Here is a 22,969-nt window from a genome sequence, read left to right on the forward strand (position 1 = left end):
ATAGGATGTTGCAATAAATGTACGTCAACTATATCAACACTCTCCTTCAGTTATCAAGGTACGCATGCTGTTTCTATGAAGCAGTAGTAGTATTGACCTGGAACAATTAATATTCTTCACAAGAATTACAATGACATCACCACTCACAGTGAGGAAAATGTAGTTAACAACACAGTCTATGGAAGCTATTTCTATTTTAATCAGAAATGTGACACGACCTCATCATAAGCTGCATGGAACAATGAATTTAAATCTCTAATTCTGTCTATGGATTCAGGTAAGCTATATTAATTAAGGATACAGAAAATAATTTGTAATCAGGTTTTCCCCGGTAATGTTAAACAGGTAAGCCTTTGAAGTCAAGTAAAGTAGAAACTAAAACAAGTTTTTTGTGAAAAAAATACTATCATCAGCATCCCTATATGACTGAGGGACACACTGTTCATGAACACGCATTTAAAAATCTTACAACAGTATTTCTTTACTAAGGTCAAACTCAGCACCAGTTTAAAAATAGCCTATTCTGAGGGCGAAGGGGATCTTACGCAGACGCAAACATCACAGCAGGCCTTCTGGGTGTACAGGATGCTATTATCCTTTGCTTGCTGACAACATACTTCCTTTTTATATGGCAAGACCACACTTCTGTCATTACAGTTGCCCTAGTTCTGGAAACATCAAAGTTATTGTTCTGAGAATGCCACTAATTTATCCCTTAAAGCAAACATATAAAACAACACATAGCACAAGAAATATGCTCACTAGCTATCTCTTTTTTGCCTTAAGATAGACACTTTTAATTACTGAAACTCTAAATGACATTATGGATGATGAGTTTATGAGAGCAATAATTTTAAGTTTTTACTCATACCTTTTCCCCTCCCTAGTCCAAAATTTTCTTTATATACTAATTATTTACATTTCACAAAGGTAGCAGTAAAAAAGATACCTAAAATAGCAGGGAAAATCAGAGCTGAGTGGCAAGAGAATAGGCTGGCTAGAGTGTTCTTCTACATATTGGCAGAAGACACAGGTCAAGATCAAATCAATTTAAGTTCTATTTATGAAATAAATGAAAAAGATTTTTGTCAATTCTTCCTACATAAAGTCATTAAATTACAGACATGACATGAAAATTTGTAGGTAACCCCTGTCTTCGCTTCCAGTGTTCTAGCAAATGAATTTTTTTGCCTTCATTTTAGGTGCCTTTTATACTTTATTACTGACACATTTTTCTCTGATTTTCAGTCCTTTATGAATGAATCCAGTAAGACTTCATTGAAAATTTAACAAGTGAGCAAACAACTGCTTCTGTACTTTAGCAGGCTCCACTTCCCACCTGGGAACCACTGCCCTCATATATTGTCAAACCATTTCCCTTTACTATAGTATGTCAAACATGTGCCAGTTTTTGGACGTCTTCTTACAGCCTCCCACCCACCCCACTGATTGCTGCACCACACACATCTGCCTGAACCTACTCATTGTTTCTCCTTCAGAGGATTTACAATCTAGGTACAAAACCTAAATGCAATCTGACCATTCTCTGTATGGTTCAGCTATTAACAAAACAGGTTTTCAATGCATGGCTGGATCTTGTAGAAGCAGTTTTAAGACAAATATCACAACCACATACACAGAAAAAGAGGGTTTTAGAAACTCCACTTCCATGCTATAAAACAAATTTTAAACATCATAATGCTTATTGTAAACATGAATTAGTAATGTAAACCTTGATAGTGTATAGCTATTATGGCTCACATTTTAAAAGTTCCATTGCTGAAATTCCATTTGATGTAAACAAACAGAATCATTCAGATTGGAAAGGACCTCTAGAAGTTATCTACTTCAGCTTATGGCCAAAACAGTTGCAACTGGAAAGGCAGATGAGGATGCTTGGGTTTCTGCTAGTCCAGTTTCAATTAAGGCTGGAGGCTTCATAGCCTCTCTGGCTATAAGGTGATCCTAATCCTTTTTCCCCCCCCCCCATATGTATAGTCAGAATGCCCCTTGCTGCAATTATGGCCCCTGTCATGTCCTTCTACCGTGCATCTCTGAGAAGGACTTCTCTGTAGCTGATCATCAGATAGACAGTTGGCAATAATGGTAAGTCCCAAATACAAATACACATGCTTATTTTTAAAGCTAAATGCTGTTCAATTCCACTTTTCAGGAACAGCTGATTGCACATAAAAAAACTAATGTTACTTTCATCAATATAATTTCCCTAGAAAATACAGTGATTATAAGGTTAATTATCATTTTAAACCTGATAATTTGCCATTCCCTTGCCTTTACCTTGGCTAACAGGTTGAAAAAACAGAAAACAAGGCCAAGACTGCTTATTACATGCAAAAATATTCATGTCCATAATATACTCAGCACAAGTCAAGACCCATGGTTTTTCTTCCAACTTCACCAATTAGATAGGAAATAAATATTTTTCATGTGTAAGCAAAATTCACTTTGTCAGCATATGTGTAGTTAATTGAAAGATTCCTAGAAGAAATATTCTGTAGTTAATATTTATGGTTGCTCATAATACAATTGACTAAATTGGCTTAAGGGAAGTTATTACTGAAAGATTCCAAGTCAGATGTGGCCATAATTTGTCCAAGAACACAATGTTTGAAATATCCTGTAAAACAAAATATCACCTCAGTATTTCCCAAACTGTACACAAAATGAAAATATGCTAACTGCCAAAAAAAAAAAAAGGATAAAATGTATTCAGGTATCTTTTTGCATATATAGAACCAATTTCATTTGGTTAATTGCTTACCTCCAGAACTTATAATATAAATAATCAGGTTTTATATCTTAAGAAAAATTACTGTATTCTAGGATTCAAGAACTGCTGAATCATACTGTAACATCCTACACATATTTCTCCGTTATAGCTTTCATACTACTGCAGATAGCAGAACTTAGCATTGGAATATGAAAGCCTCGATGCCAAGGAACTGGATCTCTTTGAAAGATAATGGTTTTGTACGGAAAAGAGAGAGTAAGCTGATTTCCAGAGTTATTCTAGGGAAAAAAATAAAATACATTACTCTGTCTCCTCATAGGTATACAACAACTTCTTCATAATAGGTGACACAGCATCTTTAGGTCCAAAATGTGTACTGTTCACAATTCACATAAAAAAATATGAAAGGTAAACACTTAAAAGAGTGAGTTTATATAAAACTGAATCTAGCGTCTCATGAATTCAGCACTCAGCATTTCATAAGTGCAGTGGAACCTAACAATAAGTACTTTGATTTGTTCTCTTCTCTAGGAATCAGTCAGCACATTGGCTTCACTTTCAAGGGAAGGAAATTACTTTCAACAAAGTCTCAGTTTAACAATCCTCTAAAGCGTCAAGGTATCTGATCATCAGATTAAACAGAGTATGTATTCAGAGCATATATTTTAAAATTACGGTCCATCTATATTTATCATAATCAAAAATACACTTGATCTAAAGTGCTAGAAAAACCATATGAATATCCATTAATTTTTTATCCTATATCATCACAGATTTTCAGTCTGAATTTACATAAGAAGGAGGTGTCTAATCTGAATACCCTGCAGAGAATGAGCACTGGAATTTCACGTTAGTTACTGAACAATCATATTGCCTGCCACTTCCAACAATGAGATTGCGTAGCTTATTTCACAGGCTTGTAAAACCTTTCCTAGTTCCAAGTACCTACAAGCAAAGCCAGTCATAAATAACCACCAAGTACTTTGCAGCAGTTGGAAATGTACAGAGAAAAAGGGTATCAAATATCTTTCTATAAGAGTTGTCAAAGTTTCTTAAGGTTCAAGGAAAAAACATTTAGGAAACATATACTGGTACCTTTCTGTACATACATGGAAGCAGATTCTGCTGCAGCAAAACATATTCCTAGCATCTAAATTATAGCTATTTCAAAAGGTAAAAGTGACATTTTTCTAAACCTAGGCAGGCTTCAAGCTCCTTTTGCTCAACATGACCTTCACAGGAGAGTCAGACATCCTACTGCAAGGCAGAGTTATGGAATCAGAGACAGATTTCCAGCCAACCATATCACCACTGCAATTTCTGCAACATTCCAAGCAGCTGTCCACTGAGACCCAAGACCTCCAACATACTGTGACTGCTCATCATCTAAAAGAGTTTAAAAAATTATTCTATACTGTTCCACTTTTTAAAATTTTTAGTGAAAAGGTAAAAATTATGCCATTTGGTAAAATAGGTTTTTTCTTCTTCTTCATTTGCCTGATCACTAAAAGGTGAAGTAAAATTAATTAAATTAGATTAATAAATCAGTTAATTTTGAGATTGAAAATTACTGTTAACACTCCTCCAACAGCAGAACATAGGGCCTTCTTATGTAACAATTAACTGTTAACACCTGATCATCCTAGAATTTGAAGATCACAACCATTTTTTCTCACATCTTTCTCACTTGCCAAAGAATCAGACATATATTTGTGTGTAACTACAAACTAACCTGCTTTTATTATTTATATCCTAATCTAGCTGAGTTGCAACACTTACTTCAACTCACAGTTCTTCCAGTGTAAACAGATACTGTACGTACTGGTAAGTATATCGACAGATAAGTCAATATACTTACCAGTATGTACAGTACCAATTCAGGAGCATCAAAATTAAAGCTGTTCTACACAGGATTATCTACAGATCCGTATTTTTAAGTATTTTTCTTCTGAGGTGGGCAAGACTGTAATATCCCTTCACTTTCACTACAATGGGTCTTAAAAAAATTTTATACTATTTACCTCAGAAGTAAATTCAACAAAATACCTGTCAAAATATTTGAGGTTGAATATAGGTGTGTGTATTCTATTCCTATCTGACGGGTCAGTTATATTCTATTAAGAGGGCCGCTTTCTTTATCTCTTCCACAACCAATCCTCCACCTGGGGAGATACCTTCTGTTAATGGGCCATTAAGTCTTGCTGCATGACTCATAAAATTACATTATCCCATTGTGAGATGCTCCACCCAGAGGGAGGAGCTAAGCATTCCTAATTGGATATAAACAGAGATTTGAAAGACCACAGCCAGCCTTTTCCAGTGGATTCCCAGAGGAGCAGCTATCTTCTCCACTGGATTCCCACGGAAAGACCAGGCCCATCTACACCACCACTGGATCTTTAGAGGAAGACTACACTCTTCTACAGGATCACTGCCTCAACAGAACCACACCTGCCACTCCAGGAGGACTGCAGCCCCCATTTAATCAGACTGTTACTAACACCCTGACCCACAGGGTGTTAGGTCATATTCTGAACTTGATAGTGTTGTTTTGTATTACTGCACTGTTTTGGTTTTTTTTTTAATTTTCTTCCCTAATAAAAAGCTGTTACTCCTGCTGTCATATCTTTGCCTGAAAGCTCCCTTAATTTCAAAATTCTAACAATTCGGAGGGAGAGGGTTTACAGTTTCCATTTCAGGGGAAGCTCCTGCCTTCCTTAGCAGACAACTGTCTTTTTCAAACCAAGACAATACCACAGACTGTGCATCTGACTTTAATTATTTTTGTCAAGTCTCTGAATGCTGCATTTTAAATTAAACACAAAGACTATATGATATGCAGGAAAACCTAAAACAAACTAAACAAACAAACCAAGCCCAAAACCTAAACCAACTCGGTAATCAATGAAGTGGATTTAGTAAACTTCCAATGTAGCATTCTAATACATACTCTAATAGATATTCAGCAACCACAATTTGTTTCTTAATTCAACAGCGCAGTACTTAATTCAATAAAAAGGCCAGTAAAATCAAAATCAGCCAGAATATGAAGTTTGCACAGCACCACTTACAATACTACAAGTAGTCTTCTCAATCAATTGACGCCTCTTTCACAAACAGCAAAAGCCATTTAACTTCCCCTTTTTAAAAATAAATATTGCTATTTTTAAATCTCCAACTTTCAATTTAATCACTGTAAGCTATAACATAATTCATTTATGTGACTTTTTGGCCTAAAGAGTCTAGCCAGGCTCTTTCCAGCAGTGATTCTTGCAATCAGGTCTCGTCAACTTCCCAGTCATATCCATAGGCTTTAAGTGTAACAATCCTAACTTTAACTGCAACAGCTTCTTTCCTCCACAACTGCTCATTTTGCACAGTAATGCAATCACTGCCTATTAAACCCCTCCTGAGCACTTCACAATACAACCAAGGATCATGTACAGTATCTGAAAAGTTTCCTTAGAAAAAGGATTTTACTTTATAAATAGAAGACACAAGGCTTTCTTCCACCAACAGCATTAACACACATATATAGTATGATACCCACACTAAGAATAGATAATAACACAGATAATAAAAGTAAAGTATATTTGATTTTTATCAAGAAAAGACACGAGAGGTTTTGTTTGTTTTTTTTCCCAGCTAAAAGAAAAGAATAGAAAAAGATTTTCTGAGGTCACTGAGGCACAGAAACTAAAGTGATTATTTCACTTCTGTGTCAGTACAACCTCCTTTGCAGTCTTACCTGCCAGAAGACAGATGACTTGGTACAGAGACCTAAGTACAAACAAAAATAGAACAGAAATTGGAAGACTTAAGAAGGCCAAGCAGAGGTATTCATAAAAGTTTGTCCAGTATTTTAGCCAGAAAGAACCTTTCTTAAACATAATGCAAGAACCATTAGATATCCATTCACATTATATCTATCAGAATTTAGTAGAAAATATTTTCATAATAACAACTAATTCAAATTCAAGGCATTTCCTTCAGTAAGTACCTTCTTACTGATATTTATTTTACTAAGCTAGTCTCAATAATGAAATTCCAATTAGTGATCTTCTATGAACAGCATATATTCAGTTTGCACCATTTAAGAACTCCTTTGTTTTCATCAACTAAACAAGATTATATTCCTTCAAAAATTGCATTATTCAGATTTGCATGTATAGGCTGAAACTTGTTGAACCATTACATAAAATCATCACTGCAATTATCTTTTCCAGTTCTCATTTCTGAACAGATGCCAGTGAGGGTCACAGCGGCAGAAACAACCTTAAATGCAGTACTTTGATTCTTCCTCCAGAATGATGATCTGCACTGGATTTTTCAAAGATCAAGACCACATAAATGCTTAGCAGTTTACCCAAAATAAAGGAGTTAACCAAAAGGTCTGAGTATAATCTTAGACTCAGACAAAGAAGTGACGGAAGCCACTTAATATCCCTCATAAGGACAAGAAGTATAGGAGACAACAAGTATGACTTGGGGTTTTTATTTAATGTCAAGGAATTTTCTACGTAGAAAGTTGGGTTTTTATTTAAAGCAATTATGCTCCTATATGAGAACTCAAAAAAAGCTGACAAAATGTACAACACTATTTCCTTACTTTTATAGCTGACCTTTAAAAATATGTTTTTAAACATACTGCCCATTTAGCTATTATAGTTCATGCCTTTAAAAGCATGTTATCATTCAGGACGTACAGAACAAACAGCATGGTTACCTTTTCTTCTCCCTCAGATTAATTTAGCATAGCTATTTTTATTTGACACATAAGAACACACTCTAAATTAGCAATAGAGGGACACCTGGCAACCTATCCAGCACGTAAGTTCCTGCTCTCAAACATTGCAGAAGGTGTTCTCTCTATTACAGACATAGCACAACTTTGAAATTAACCTCTAATTTTTGACCTCAAGGTTAAAATTAGCATCTGTGAATATTTACAACTTTAACTTTTCATCATTTGAAAATTTAAGCACCAACTTTTTTCTACATTAAGACTAGAATTTTGGAATAAAAAGACGGTATGATTGTACAATCAGGATGGGAGGGTTTCCGTAAAGGCAACCAAAATGAAATCTAGATCTAGAAATCACCCTTTGGCAACAACTTTTTATAGCAATGCCTGCATTTGCACACAGTAAAAAACAAATTACATACAGGTAACATTGGCAAAAATATCCCTTAATCTGCAGTAGAAGAGCACTATTTCTATAAGTGCTGGGAAGTGCAGCTGCAGCATGTATTCCCAGGGAACTGCACGAGCTGTACACCCCCCACTGTGACACAGCTCCAGCTACAATGCTGCTGGCACTCAAACTTTACAGAGTGAAACCAGCTGAGAGAACACTACATAACTTATAACTCATTCTGCAATACCTAATAAAGTTCTACACAACTGTTGAGATCTACCTCAGCTAAGCTCTTACAAAGTAGATGCCTGTTTCAACACAAAAGTTACTGAAAAAAATCAAGGTCTGCCTGGCAAAGACAAGTATTCGTCTTTGAATGATGACATCATGTGCTACATGACTTTTTCTTCTTTGAAGACAGATAAATGCATTTTACAAACTAAAAATAAACATTTTTTTTATTTTTTTTAAATCCATTTAAGAGATGGACAGGCAGTATTCTGAAACACAGAATAACTGAAATTACTTCATTTATTTAAAAATTATTCCTGTTTTGATTTTCAATGTATTAAGTCCCAGTAATCCAGCAGTACCTAAATTAGGCATCCAGCAAGTGATCAAGTTAAGGATGATAACATTTTGCTTAGTTCTGAATCAACTTAAAATTGAGAGTTCAAAAGTTACAGCATGTAACATTGAGCTCTCCTAATTCTGGTATCAATAAAAATGAGTTCAAACTAAAGGGAAAAAATATTCTAAAGGTTGAGGTAAGATATAACTATCTGTAAAATACTATACTGCAATTAAAGAAATAATTTTTTGTTAACAACTTATTATTTCCATTGGTTTTACCTGACTCTAATTTAATATTTTTAAAGATTAATGCTGTTTTAAATATTTTGTCTAAAGCAAGGTAAATGAACATGTGTGCATACAGTGGCTAATTTGACAGCTATGATTGAGATGAATGGTTCACCTACATCAGATAAAGAGACCAAGATGACAGAGACACATGCAGTCTTCATTCAGTACCTTTACTAGGTGTAAATATCACCATGTACTTGAGTACTTGGGTGCTCATTTGTAATCAAAGTCATAAAACAAATGTATATATGTGTATATATATATATATGTGTATCAAGAACTAGATCGGACAATAGAGGAAGAGCTTTCGGATCTGCAAGCAGTATGAGAATCATGACCACAGGCTCACTGATTCTCTTCCGGGGCATCCAGGACCACCAAGACTGACTCACCTCTTTGCTCTCTTCATAGCATCGGAGATACCATGTCATTCTGGATGGCTACAGTTTCTACCACAATTCCTAAAGGGATTGTTGAGATCCCAGCTAGCAAAGTCCACTGTAAGTAGAAGGCCAACAGCCAAAACTTGGAGCAAAGAGATGAGTTTGAATGGCCCTGGTCATGCTGCCATGAAATAATATTTTACCTCCACTCTTGTTCTACAAATGACCACCCTTCCAGAACCTCTAAAATATCTTCTACTACAACTTGGCAAAGAGGAGACAGTGGACAAGTGTAAAGCAGCCAACAAGGATACAAAACAAAGGTTTACATATCCATTTGCCTATCTCAGTCACAACAATACTTTCTCAACTGAATTTCTGAGAGGATCTGTAAAGGAGCATCTGATAGGACATCCACCTTCCCTGTTCATGCCTTACCTAAATCAGGATCTGAGGACCAGTAAGTAAAATTCACACATATATGTGAGTTATAGAAATCATAAGTAAACAATCAAAATGAAAAAGATAAAAGTATTAACCCGTTTACACAATAGAAGCATTGTACAGCAAAATTCTCAAAAACTGACAGGTACAAAATCACATCCAGATACTATATCCTGCAAGACTTTACCACACAATTAAAAACTTAACAATACAATAAGGAAGCAGGCTAAAACTGCTTCTAACAAACCTGTATCATGAGGTACTTAAAAGTTGTTACTGCAAATGTAAACATTGAATGATATTTTATATTAAAACTATCCAAAATTATCTTTACACTGTTTAACTTCCTTTGTAGTGATCTTAAAATCCTTTGGGAATACTCTGACCTGATTATCCAGTGGGCTTCCCAAAGACTAAGAAAAGCTTCCATACAGTGCATAAATACAACTTCTTCTATGTGAGTCTACATAAACTCCACCAAGATTAGGGAAAAGTTTCCAAACATACAAAAATCTCCACAGTAGAGATACATAGTTATACTATATATCTCTACTGTTATATATAGTTATACTATATATCTCTACTAGTTATGCCGCTCAAACATACAGCAAAGTGAAAATAACCAATACAGATGGCTCAGACAGAATCACAAATATTCAAGGAGTATAACAAGAATGAAACTATTAATTTTGTTTTCTGATCAGACAATGTGCTCATTTTCTGTTCAGTCTATTAATTACTAATCAGTTATACAGATTCTTTTAAACAATCACCACAGCATGACTTGGGCAGAGGGATGCACACGCAGGCAGAATCACATTTTACAGCATCCATTAAGTCACCTGAAATTGAAGCCCTTTTGCAATATTATCTCTAGCAAATATGAATAAATTCATATTTGTAGCTAGACTATTTACAGAAAATTTTACATGACAGAAAATGAGACAGATCACGGCGCAAATTTTAAGTGTCTAGCAAAAGAAGAAAACTGTCTTACAAATTACCACTACAGTGAAGAGGAAAGCAAAAAAAGGGACAATTAGAAAAGATATATGACAAAAAGGCAGTTAGATAATATGGCTTCCAAAGACATTTTTGTTACAATTTACATATTGTGCATTTCACTTACAAAACTAAAACCTTAAGCTTAAACTCCCCAAGCATATAATATGAGTATGCATTATAACCCTGCACCAGTTATGAGCACTTTGACATTCTATTTCTTTATTATATTAAGGCTGAAATGGAGTTTCTGTCCTCTGTTAGTCTTGAGTATTTTGAACAGTGAAACACTGCCACCTTTCGGCTTGATACATAGACCTCCCAATTTTGGAATTCTATATTTTGCTCCATTGGTCCTTATGGAGGTGGTTGAATCCTTGAGGTCTTATCTAAAATTTTATTCAGTAGACATACTTCACCAGGAAGAAAACCATACAGTACTAGTCAATAAAGAAAATTTTTCTCATAAGTACATAGCCAAGCAACTCAAGACTATACTCCTTTAGGCCATATAATGTTTTATGTTTATGTTCCGTCTCACAACTCTTTGCTCTTGGCAGTTTTGGTACACATACACACTGTATCACACAATACCTTGCATTCCTTTCAAGTAAAAACCTGGTAATGCATTTTTTGAACATCTGAGTTTTGAAAACAGACAAAAGAAACAACAATAATGCATTATTTAAAATGTTAGGCTCCTTGCTCATGTATATACCTACATTATTGTAGACAAAACACCAATAGTTCAACATCTACATAAGCATGTATTGAAATATATGCAAAATTACTTACACCAGTGACACAATGTCCCCACGTTGTACATCGTAATTTCTAATGCTCCAGTGGTTCAAGAGTACTACATCAGATGCTTGTCTTCCCCCAGGATTCAAAGAAGGCTGAGAGAAGGGGAGAAAAACATCTACATTTAGATTTACATTTTCTTTTTCAATTTTCCCCCTAATTATCTTTCCATCAATAGGTGAAACCCATTAAAATTGGTAAAAAACATACCCACTTACTGTAAGAGGGCAAGAATCTGTTGTATTACAGAAAATACATTTGAAATACACTTCTTTATTAAATGACATGTTAAAAATCATTAATTTATGACAAACTCTAGTTCACATCTTTCAACGCACTACTGCATGCAAATCAGATTGCACAGGATACATACTTATTTTGTCATTATATTGCAAAGGTTCCATATTATTGTTTTCCTTATTGCAAGAGTTTCACGCCTCCTTGACGTTTCTCATAAGTAGCTCCTCTAAGCACTGACTCTTCCTTCTTCTTACAGCAGCCAACAGCCTCCAGGTCCCCTCAACCAACCAATCCACTCTTTTATAACACTCTTCTTCTTATTGGCAACATCTGTGGCCTGTTATAGCCAGGTCTGCTCCTAATCTTTAATAATTAACCCAGCTGCAACTCCTTAGGGGTAAGATTACTTTCTATACTACCTTTATTTTCTTATATTCTATGCTCCTACATACAGCAAACCTGATGAAAAGAAGGGATTGCTGTTACTCCTTATCATTTAATATTAAAATCAAAGGAGAACCAAGTACACTAATTCCCAAGGGAAAAAAAAAACCCAAGCTTTTTGCAGGCATCTTACTATTTATAAAAGCATAATGCACTAAAAATGAAATATGGACTTGTAACAATACTAATTTCAGCATCCTTTGCAAAGGGGAAAAACAAGCACTATACCTACAGCACACACGGACACTAGCAACAAATGTGGGCCTTCCATAACAGGACACAAAAGGGCATGAATCAAAATAACCAAGTAATTAATGCATAATTAGGAGGCACATCAAATCCCCCAAAATTATGTTGTGTGATATGATACAAAACCAGGGTACCTAATCAATGCTGCCTCTGAGTTAACTCTTGAGAAAGGGCAGAGGAAGAAGCCCATCACAATACTCTGTTAACTCTTGGAAAAGGGCAGAGGAAGAAACCCTTTATTTTTGCAAGGCTTACTTTAAAACAAAGACTCCTTTTACTATACAGAAATTATTTAAGAGTATTCCAGACTGAAGTTTTCTAATAATTTATTTCTCAGAAAGTATTTTCAGGGTCTTCAAAAAAAATTACAGTATCTCCCAAGTTGGCCAAGAGATAATCACTAATTAGAGTTAGGTGATATATGCCATAAAGCGCATAGTGTTGAAACTAAGCTACCCCTCCTTTGTATGGTAATTGCAATATTAGCTAAAAATTTTGTTATTGTTGCTGTTGTTGTAGAAAAGGCACTTACACTTTAACTTGAAGCACCACATAAACCACTGGACTTTTACTGCTATATTCCCCTCTCCAAACTGATGGTACCTTTGGTGAGCAAACCAACAGGAGGACTGCAATTAACTCTTCTCAACTCTAGTAATTACACAGTGTCAAATTTCATTCCATCGTAAACTGCTCTCAAATAAAATGGTTATTTAGTATTTATTTTTAACTTCAAACACAATTTCTCTTTATTACAGTCTCTTCATTTATCATTGCTAAATAGATTGGTTCACAAAGACATGCTTCAAATGGGATTTGTGAAAAATTAGTTTTTCAAGGTGCAAGAGGAAGTCATGTGGTAGGGACCTCAGTAGGTGTAATTCACACGAACAGTAAGCAATAAGCTAGGTCAAAAGAATAAGCATGGTAGGGAGAGGGGGAGGGATATGACATCATATGTTTAGTTAAACAACAAACAAGGCTAGTTACATTTTGGGCTACAGAAAAATTTCCAGTAAGGTAAATCAGGGGATCAAAGCAGATCACTTTAATATCCATAGAGATATGGTCTGAGCGTAAGCTATAAATATATTAATACTCATTGCTGTTTTATTTACTAGACTCAATGCACTGCAAGAACCAGATAAATGAAAACCAGGACCTAATTAGCCGTTATTTTATTAGTAGTTTTTAATCAAGAGTTCCAGAATTATCACCTTTACAGCATTTTCCACCAAAGGATCAAATATTTACATACAAGTGACTTACATACAAACTCACAAACAATTCAGTCATACTCACTTTGCCAAATGCAGGTACATAGGGGCCAGAATCTTTCAACCCTACTAAGTATAAGGCAGAGCCCAATCTTACAAAGCAGGAATCATACATATGACATATTCTCACAAAGTAAACTCCTTAGTACTCAAAGGTATCTGCCTTAAAAGGCCAAAAGAGGAGGATGAAACCTTTAATAGAAACCTTAAAACCATTGTTCCAAAAGATAATGTATCTCACAGCTGATATCTAGAATATATCTAAATAAGTGCTCACACACTTTTTGTATCACATAAACTTACATCAACTACATCTTACAGAGAAATACACCAGGTAGTTACAGTATTGCCCTAGTTGCACTATCCCAGTTGACTCCTATTTTTTATGCATTTAAACAAAGACAACACCTTAGAATTCAAATACATTTGGATATTGCATAAGCTTTTTTTAACTTAAAGCACTCTAAATGCATTTTTAACAATACCTGACCTCATTTCAACATACAGAGTAGATATTCAACTCATACATTAGAATGGTGTTTGAGAAAAATACGACAGTATAGGCTTTTTCTTCTCTCTCACAAAAAAAAACCTGACAAATGTGCAGACAATAGCACTATTTTGTTAGAAGAAAGTGAAGGAAAACTAGGAGACAACTACTCATTTACATCATCACTATTGTCTATTAAAAAAAATAAAAGGATAAATCCTTCAGCAAGCGCCTCTATTGTAAATAATTTCTCCACTCTATATTCTCTACTGTAACTAACTGAGATTCCACAACAAACATGTATAGAAACAATACAACTTATTTCTCATGATATTTTAACTACTAGTGAGGTTTCAGGTCTAGGAAAATCAAAATACAGCTTCTGCAAAAGGAGTCAACAAATAGAGTCACAAGGACTTTTCATAAGAAACAAAATGACACAGAGGTTTCTTCCTTCTAGTCTGAAGCATTATAACTTCTTTGCTCAAGCTTTTGGCATAAAAGCCTGCTACAAATAAGGCACACAGATCTTAATTTAAACTGTGGTGCAGAAGCCACCAAACATTACTCTTTCCAATTACTAACTAATCTAATGCTAAAAGCATGCAAATTGAGATCCCCAGCCATATGATGAAGCCTCATAGGACATGAGGTTCCATTAGTAGGAGGGTAAAAACATGCCCTTTTGCTATAAATAATGATTAACTTGATAGTTGTTATGCTGCTAGTGAAGGTCACAACTTATTTGCTTGAAGCTTGGGGAACACAAAGAATATTCACATGAGCTTACAGTCTTAGGTACAGTAATCCTAATAATAAAGTTAGGAGAACCTGCCACAGAATAATTACAACTGCTATTATGCATAATGGAATAGAACATTCAATAATGTTTGCTGCAGAAACATGAGTGCTTCATCAGAGATCACTGCTCAGGCCACTTCCTATAATCCTTGGTGTTGAACTGTTTGCAATAGAACTTGCATATAAAGCTGCACATACGCTGTCATTTTCTATCCCACTTTAAAACAGTCCATTTGATTTAGTGAGTTTACAAATTTATATATCCATGAGGGGTTCCTTTTCCACATCTTTATGTATGAAGAGTCTGTAATATTGTACAAGCAATGAAACTCAATAAAAAATAACATAAATCAATATCAAGGTGTCCATATGACAACAAACATTTTAAAGACACTACAAGAAGTCACACAAAAAAAATTCACAACAGTCAATTAAGAAATCTTACTACCAGTTATTTTTTTCACTTACATTTAATATTGTAAACAGATTACAAACTCACTAGAAACACACTATTAATAGAATGCTAGATGAGCATATCAATCTAAAATCCTAAGCAACAAAACTACCTCATGTGATGATTAAAAAACCCAGTAAATTTGGAAATAAAAGAGAAGGTAATGAAACTATTAAAACTGTTAAAATTATAAACTGCAATAGCTCACACTTATTCCCTATAGGTTAGAGTTAATACACATATACACCGAATTCAGCACAAGTGAAATTATGACAGGTGGCTGAAAGCACTGAAAAATACAAAATCAGCTGGAGACAATGGAATGCATGAAGTCTTTCTTAATTGGTTGGGTCAGAAAATTTTAATTTTCATTAGAAGCTGTATTCATATGCTTGCCAGGGTGTCAAAAAGTGTTCCCATTATCAGTACTATGAAGCAGCAGTAAGGCTGCTTCATAGTACTGAACAAAAGGAGAAAGTGTAGGGGGAGAGAAAGCACACAGCAGAGAACAAGAGTAGGAGAACAAGCATGACACAGAGAAATTTATTTCTTGCTTCTTGTCAAAACTTTTAATTTCAGGCTCATCAGGAGCCAGAATCATGAGTATACAAAGCCAGCTAGACATTTTAGAGGTCTATTACAAACAGATTCTTGAGAATCTTACCATGGTATCAAATTGAGACAATAAGGTACCACTGGAAGCATGTGATTGAAGGATACAATCTGACTTCAAACTGACTGAACCTCAGTCTTTCTCATACCTATGGCTTTAAGATATGTTTGACATAGATCACTCTCCAAAGAACACAGTTAACAGACAGAATTGCAACAAGACCAGTACTCCCTCAAGCTACTCTTAGAGAGAGAGATATATTCCTTATAATTGTGTCCCTGTCAGACTTGCTTAGATGCCTAATAAATCTTGGCAAGGAAATTAGTATCTTATTAAAAGCACTAGGATTTTTTTTCAATCTGAAAAATGGCCATATCCATAGAAGTTTAAAACAAACCTCTATTTCAGTTCTGTTTCAGAATACAACCAGAGAGTTTTACAGACACTGAAGTGTCAGTAAAATTATAAATGTCAGCTTTCAAGCTATCCATTTTTCAGTCAACAGAGGCAATGTTTAGTTAACAGATACAGCAAGGGAAAAGCTTCAATTTTAATAATCCAGCGAATATATTTTGCTTTCCCTTTGTCAGGTTGAATAAATCTAAGCAAATGACTGTAGTGTTCTTCAAATCTTCCATGGATAAACCATAGTCAACTATGTGCTCTTCAAGTGAGTAGCAAAGCAACACTCCAAAACAATACCAGAGCACTCTGAAACACTTGGGACTGACTTCAAAGAAAACATAAAACTGAGGTACTAACCAGAAGCACAACAGACTTGTGGAGAGGGAAATCTAAGAAATTTCTTTCCAGCTACTGAAGCAAAACTATTGCACAATAATGGATATCAAACAGAACACTACATCAGAGGCAGAAAAAGATCAAACAATAAATGGCAATGTGGTGTGCTAAAAAAAAATTTAAATATTTAAATGCTCAGGTCACGCCCACTAATAGCAAAAAAAAAACCCAAAAAACAGAAACAAACAAAGGCAGAAAGCCAAAACCAGAAAATCCAACATGAATCTGCATCTTAAAACATTCCATGTGGCTCTACACCTGCAACAGAGGCAAAAAATGGGAAGATGGAAAACAGAGGAGTCGTAGTCATCTGGCTAATTTTGTACTTCTCCAGATGCTGTACTATATATTTGAAGTCCTCCTGTCTGAAGATAGCAAAAAGACAATGAAACAGGTTTTTTTCACAGTTTTCCCTTCCTCTCCTTTTTAGTGCAAATGTCTGGCTCTGCAACTGCAAGCCCTCAGATTGTCCTCACTTTCACTGGTCGTCAATGATATTCAGAAAAACATCTGTGAAAAGGGCAATAATAACTTATGCTACACCTAGCTTTTGGCCTTGGATTGTAGAATTACTGGAGTAACACGATTTTATTTTCATCCCTGTTCTAGATATGAGAGCTGCCTGTTGGGGTTTCTGGACAGAGTTTAAACATCAGATTACAGACTGCCACAAAAGACACAATGCCACCTTGCCATTCTCTCCTCCCCACCACATGCTTTTTAGAATATTAAACATAAATCAGCCAAGTGCAGGATCAAGCCTAAGTTTTCTAGCCCATGTGTAAATTCTGCATAATTCAAATGCCAGCAGCTGGTCTTGATTGCTGTGAAATCTCTCTTCAAGGTACTGAGCTTATTAAGACAATCAGAAAAGAGAGCTTGACATCCAAAAATCAAATCCTTACTCTCTACTAATTGGAATGTTGCAACATTGGAACAAAATACATCATTGTTATCAGCGGTGATGCACACCAAAGTGCAGTGCATATGATTTAAAATGCAAAGTAACAACGTGGAAATTTTCTATCTACGTTAAAATATAGCTTTTTCAAGACCAAATAAATGGTGAAAAAAATAGTATTCATGAGTATTTCTTTATCACCTAAATGTTACACATTCTATTTATATTTACTTGCTTATGCTGTATAAGCATTCAATATAACCAAAGTAAAAACAGTGAACTAATGACTATTTCCTGATAAACAGAAGCAATGACAGTAGCTTCATGCCACTTTCAGTATTCTTCCCTGCAATTGTGCCATATGTGTTCAATAGTAAGAACAAGAATAGCAAGAAACAGTTTTACCATACAGTTACTATAATGTCACTACTAAAAATTAATAAAGTCTCTTTGTGAGTCATCAATTCAATCCCAAGCGACAAAATATATTGCTCCAAATATTTCTAAATGTCTATGAAGGTATCAAAACAATCTATCACTATTTCTCCATATATTTTCTTTTTACTGACACAGAATTTTGGGAAGTTTTGCTATCAAAATCTTTTCTTTCACATCATAAAATATTTAACAAAATAGAAATTAAACTATTCTATACCAGAACGTCATTTAATAACAATTGAGAAGAAGATTTTTTTCACCTTGCTATTATCAGTGGAGAGCAACCTTTTAATTTCCTGAAATACAAAAGATATTTCCACCAATACCTGCATTGATGCTCCTTCCACCCTTGCGACACAGGCAACTCTATCCAGAAAAGTCACAGTTACAGGAACGGCAACAAAGAAACCTTTAAAAATGGCTTTAATGTATCTCCTCCCCAAACCCTGAGCCTGTGCCATAGTCTGAAAAACATGAAGGAAAGAAAAAGGTCGTTATAGAAAAAAATTGAAGTAACATCAACATGTTGCAATTTAACACAGAATAATTAAGAATAAATTTATTATCTGTTAGAGGTTCACAATATTCAGAGTGAAAAAAAAACGAATGTGCACATGAGAATGGAAAAAACCCCAAACCAACAAACCAGAAATCTTAATCAGATTTTAAATGTCTATTCTACAGAACAGAGCTTGATACTTCACATTTACCCTTTAGCTAATTTGAACATTTCTTGCGATCCTGTGCTAGCAGAAGTACTTGATAAAAATTGTTGAAGGTGCAGGTAAGCAACAAGCAAAGTGATGCAAGCAGACATAATTTAATAATGCATTTTGGAAGAAAGAAGCATTGCAAATAATTTTCTCTGCACACACTGGTATTTATTAATTTTTCACCCCCAAAGGCGGATTGTGTTAAGCAAAGGAAAGCTATTTGCAACACATCACCTTTTCTGTATTAAATATTTTCACAAATGAAAATGCATAAATGCATTATTTCCACACTGGTGGTACTGCAAACATAAAATCAATTCAAATTGTCACACATATCATAGGGACACACCATAACATGATGACTGCTTGTTCATCATCCGTCACAAAGTTAAAAGCATGCTGGCAGACTAGGCAGCTACGTAATGACACATGGGATGATTCCACTCCAACTCCATGTATTATACTATCTCTCATCTCTTTTATTTAGCCCTGAACATGCTTTGAAAATACCTACAAAGTGCACTGAAACACCAGCTGTTTGTTTGTATTAGTCATACCTCTGAAAAACAAGCTGAATATCCAGGCACTGCTGCATAGACCCAAGCCCAATTTACACAACTGCAGTTTTAGTATAAAAAATGCTGTCTTTCACCTATTGGCAACTCCCTTTTAAACTGGTGCTTCCACCTAATGAATCCCTGGTAGATCAGCTTGTGTTTATATCCAAGAATACAGAGTTATTTTTCAATTAAAATAATGAAAAGTGTAAATATATGCAGTTTCATTCAATCCTCTTACAAAGTACTTAAAATTTCACACTATAATCCTTCTTCTTTGTTGCATTTTCAGAAACATGGAAGTGATTAACTATTTGCATGCAGAATATAAACTAATATCACTCTGATGAAATAGTACTGAAGGTAGTATTTCTGTCACAGACAGAGCTTCTTCATTCCAAAAAACCATAAAACTTAGAAGAGAAAATTCAGTTCTACAAAGTAAGCCATCTGCATATTTGTCACTAGAATTCTTTATAGATATTAACAGCTTTGCAATGACAAGATCTGTCTTCTGAGACTATTACTTCTGACATTCACCTTCAAAAAGTTTTATTTTTTTTAAGAGGAAATATTTCATCATCTGTGACTTGCTCAAAGTTTAAATTTTCACACTGCTTATAATTCAGGCATTTTCTTTCTGAACATTTCATGAAAACATTTTCAATTTGCATCAACCACTTTTACAAATAATTTGAAATAAGCTGTGAAACAGAACAAAAACCTCAACATTTCAAGACAAAAGCTATAAGGATTACTCTCAGCTTATCATTTAAGAACTGGTTATTAGACTCAATCCACCAAAAGAAACTATTGCCTCAACCAGTAAAGCTTTACCTTTGGAAAATATGCCAGCTAAAAATAAAATCTCTAAAAATCAAGGTTTTGTCGACCTTTTGACTACATTATTGCCTACACTTAATACTCTTCTCTCAATCTATTTACTTTGAATTTTGCATCTTGAGTTTTGTGGCTGGAACTCTACTTCTCTGCTATGAGGTCTGGCATCTCAGACCTCCTCTACTCTAATAGCAATGCCAGACACAAAACCCCATTTTGAGACCTTACACACAAATATATTCACCATGTTCTCTAGAGTAACTTGAGCAGGAAAACATTGTCTGACACATGTATCACAATATCGCTGATTTAAGAATAGTTTTTAAAAATTCAGAAATCAAACAACTTTACTTCTCTTAAAATTCCTCAAACATCTTTTTCATTAATAATGAAACATGAATATTCATCTCATCCTTTCTACTGAATCCATGGACAGATATTGTCATAAACTTCCTGCAGAAGCCCCATGCTAGTATCTACAGAAAAATTCAGAATCTGAAGAGAAGTAATTGGTCAGACAATCCACAGGAGACCAACCATATGCTTCCTAGAACTACAAGCTAATTAATAGTGACAGAGAATCTAGCAGTCAGGTTAAAACTGCTAAGACAAAATGCTTCTTTCTCAGTACACCACTTGGACAAGGCAACACCAGCAGTATTAAGCAGCTGTGGACAACACTGGGAATTAAAGTCTTACTTTTGTGGGTTTGAACACATGCAGCATTACATGGCACAATATAAAAAAACATGAGGGGAAAAGCACCAGCAGCACCCCTACAAGCAATCAATTTGCAAAGCCACCAAAACCAACAATTTATGTGCTCAAGGACTTCTCTACTTGTCCTGAATTTTTTCCTCTCCTCCCCTCTCCTCTTGGTAAGAGATCAAACCACTCGTTTCATCCTCCCTGTAAACCAAAATGAGGAGCCCTTCATTCATAACGATGAGCTACATTCTGAACTTTTCCTGGTTCCCCACCTCCCACAGCAAAGGACAGTTTTTCCCCATAACACAAACTGAGCCACTCAGCAGAAGCCTTTCTTCCCAAAAGACAGCAAACACTTGCACACACATTTCAAACAATTTGAGAAGAACTATTTAAAAACAATCCATCTATAACCTTAAGTCCTTTCATACAGCAAAACATTTTCAACACATAGCTAAGTTACTACACATCAGTACCTAACTTAACAGTGCCCACATTTTTGCCAGGTCTGCTTCATAAACTTTCCCCTCTAAAAAGCACAAATAAGTAAATGCACATGCAGAGTTCCCGTGCAACTGTTGACAAAATAGTTCACCACCCAACTGCCAGTAAATGGGAAGTTTCCCCTCCCTCTTTCCACACAAGGGGCTTCAAATTGTCTTGCACTGCCACAGGGGAAGGGCAGCAGAAAGGCATTTTGCAGCATTACCTTCTACCAGTAACTGGACATGGGAATGGATAAATTCAACTGATAAATACTGCTGGATAAAATGTTCAGTGTTGTTTTTTCTTAAACTTTGATGGTCGTAGGAGAAAAGAAGGGGGAAAAGTAATGATAAGCATTTACTGCACTCACAAGAGAGAATTTAGGGCAGTAAAGAGTAGACACAAAAACGACCCTTAAAAGAAAAAAATTCTGGTTGGAGTTTTTTTTATAAAGAAAACATAAGATAGTCATCATTCCTGAAGATAATATTCTGCTCTTAGAGATTTCTAAAACATCTATAGATTTTAAAAGCATCATATTTCTGGAGTGAAATTCTGAAATACAGTGCAGTGTCAGGTTTACGATGACAGGTTTAAATGCATGTCAGTGAGGCAAGCCAAGTATTGTTTGCTGAAAAAAATAATTTCCCTAACACATATTTCTGTACCTCTGACCAATTTGACGCCTTGAATAAGATCAACAAATCACAACACTTAAAAGATGTGGGGGGAAAAAAAGAAATAACATAACCAAATACAAAAAAAAACAGAATAAAATACTTTAGAGATGCATATACTTTTCAGCACCTCTAAGTTACACTTGGTTTAGGGAAAAAAAACCCCACAGAATAACTCAGTAGAACTGACAAACTTCAAACGAACAATCTTGAAAACTTGTTTGAAATGGAAACACGGACAAGAAAAATCCAAGATCAAAAATGCTAGCATATAGCAGGTCAAAGCATTAAGAATTTCACATTGTGCAGCTCAGAGATTAAGGCAGATGGAGCACAGCATTATCCAGACTGAAGTATTTGGTGCACAAAAGGTCCAGGGATTATAATGAGCCCCTCATGGGTACTACAACATATGGAGCAGAGATGCTATTTAGATAGCTCTCTATGTATAAAATGTTTATTTTTTCTTACACTTGCCTGCACATTAGAAGACACTGTTTATCAAATAGCCTGCAGAAAATCATCAAGTAATTCAGAAAGCCCCAGGTTACAATATATTTGCAAACCTAGGTACTTAAAAATTACCCACAGAAGTACAATAGGAAAAATAGCTGTAAAAACAAGGCATTAGCAGTCATCCGCAAAGGAAATAGAATGGCCCCTGATGTGCTTCTACAAGAAGACGTGAGGGAACAGGAAGGAGGGAATTACAACCTATATGCAAAACAACTACCCCACCAAGACTGCTACATTAGTGTGAAATTACCTATTTGATCTTGTTTAGGAATTAGTAACTATATGATATATAGTTCAAGAATCCATTGAAACAACCAACTTCTCTGTCAATCAAAATATGCATTTTTAAATAAATCAATTGCACCACACAGAATTCA

The 22,969-nt window shown here is 35.1% G+C and overlaps 1 protein-coding gene across 1 annotated transcript in view; it reads right to left on the reverse strand.

Annotated features, from left to right (window-relative positions):
- The window catches only part of IMMP2L (inner mitochondrial membrane peptidase subunit 2), a 398,309-nt gene extending 379,753 nt beyond the window's left edge, over positions 1-18,556 (reverse strand). The window contains exons 1-2 of the mRNA XM_005426340.2: positions 18,422-18,556; positions 11,379-11,482 (exon numbers count right to left, since the gene is read on the reverse strand). Coding sequence (XP_005426397.1) covers positions 11,379-11,482; positions 18,422-18,556 — 239 coding nt within the window. The remainder of the gene's footprint in view (positions 1-11,378; positions 11,483-18,421) is intronic.
- Between the last annotated feature and the right edge of the window lie 4,413 nt (positions 18,557-22,969).

Source organism: Geospiza fortis, unplaced genomic scaffold (genome assembly GCF_000277835.1).
Source record: "Geospiza fortis unplaced genomic scaffold, GeoFor_1.0 scaffold429, whole genome shotgun sequence".
Taxonomy (NCBI): domain Eukaryota; kingdom Metazoa; phylum Chordata; class Aves; order Passeriformes; family Thraupidae; genus Geospiza; species Geospiza fortis.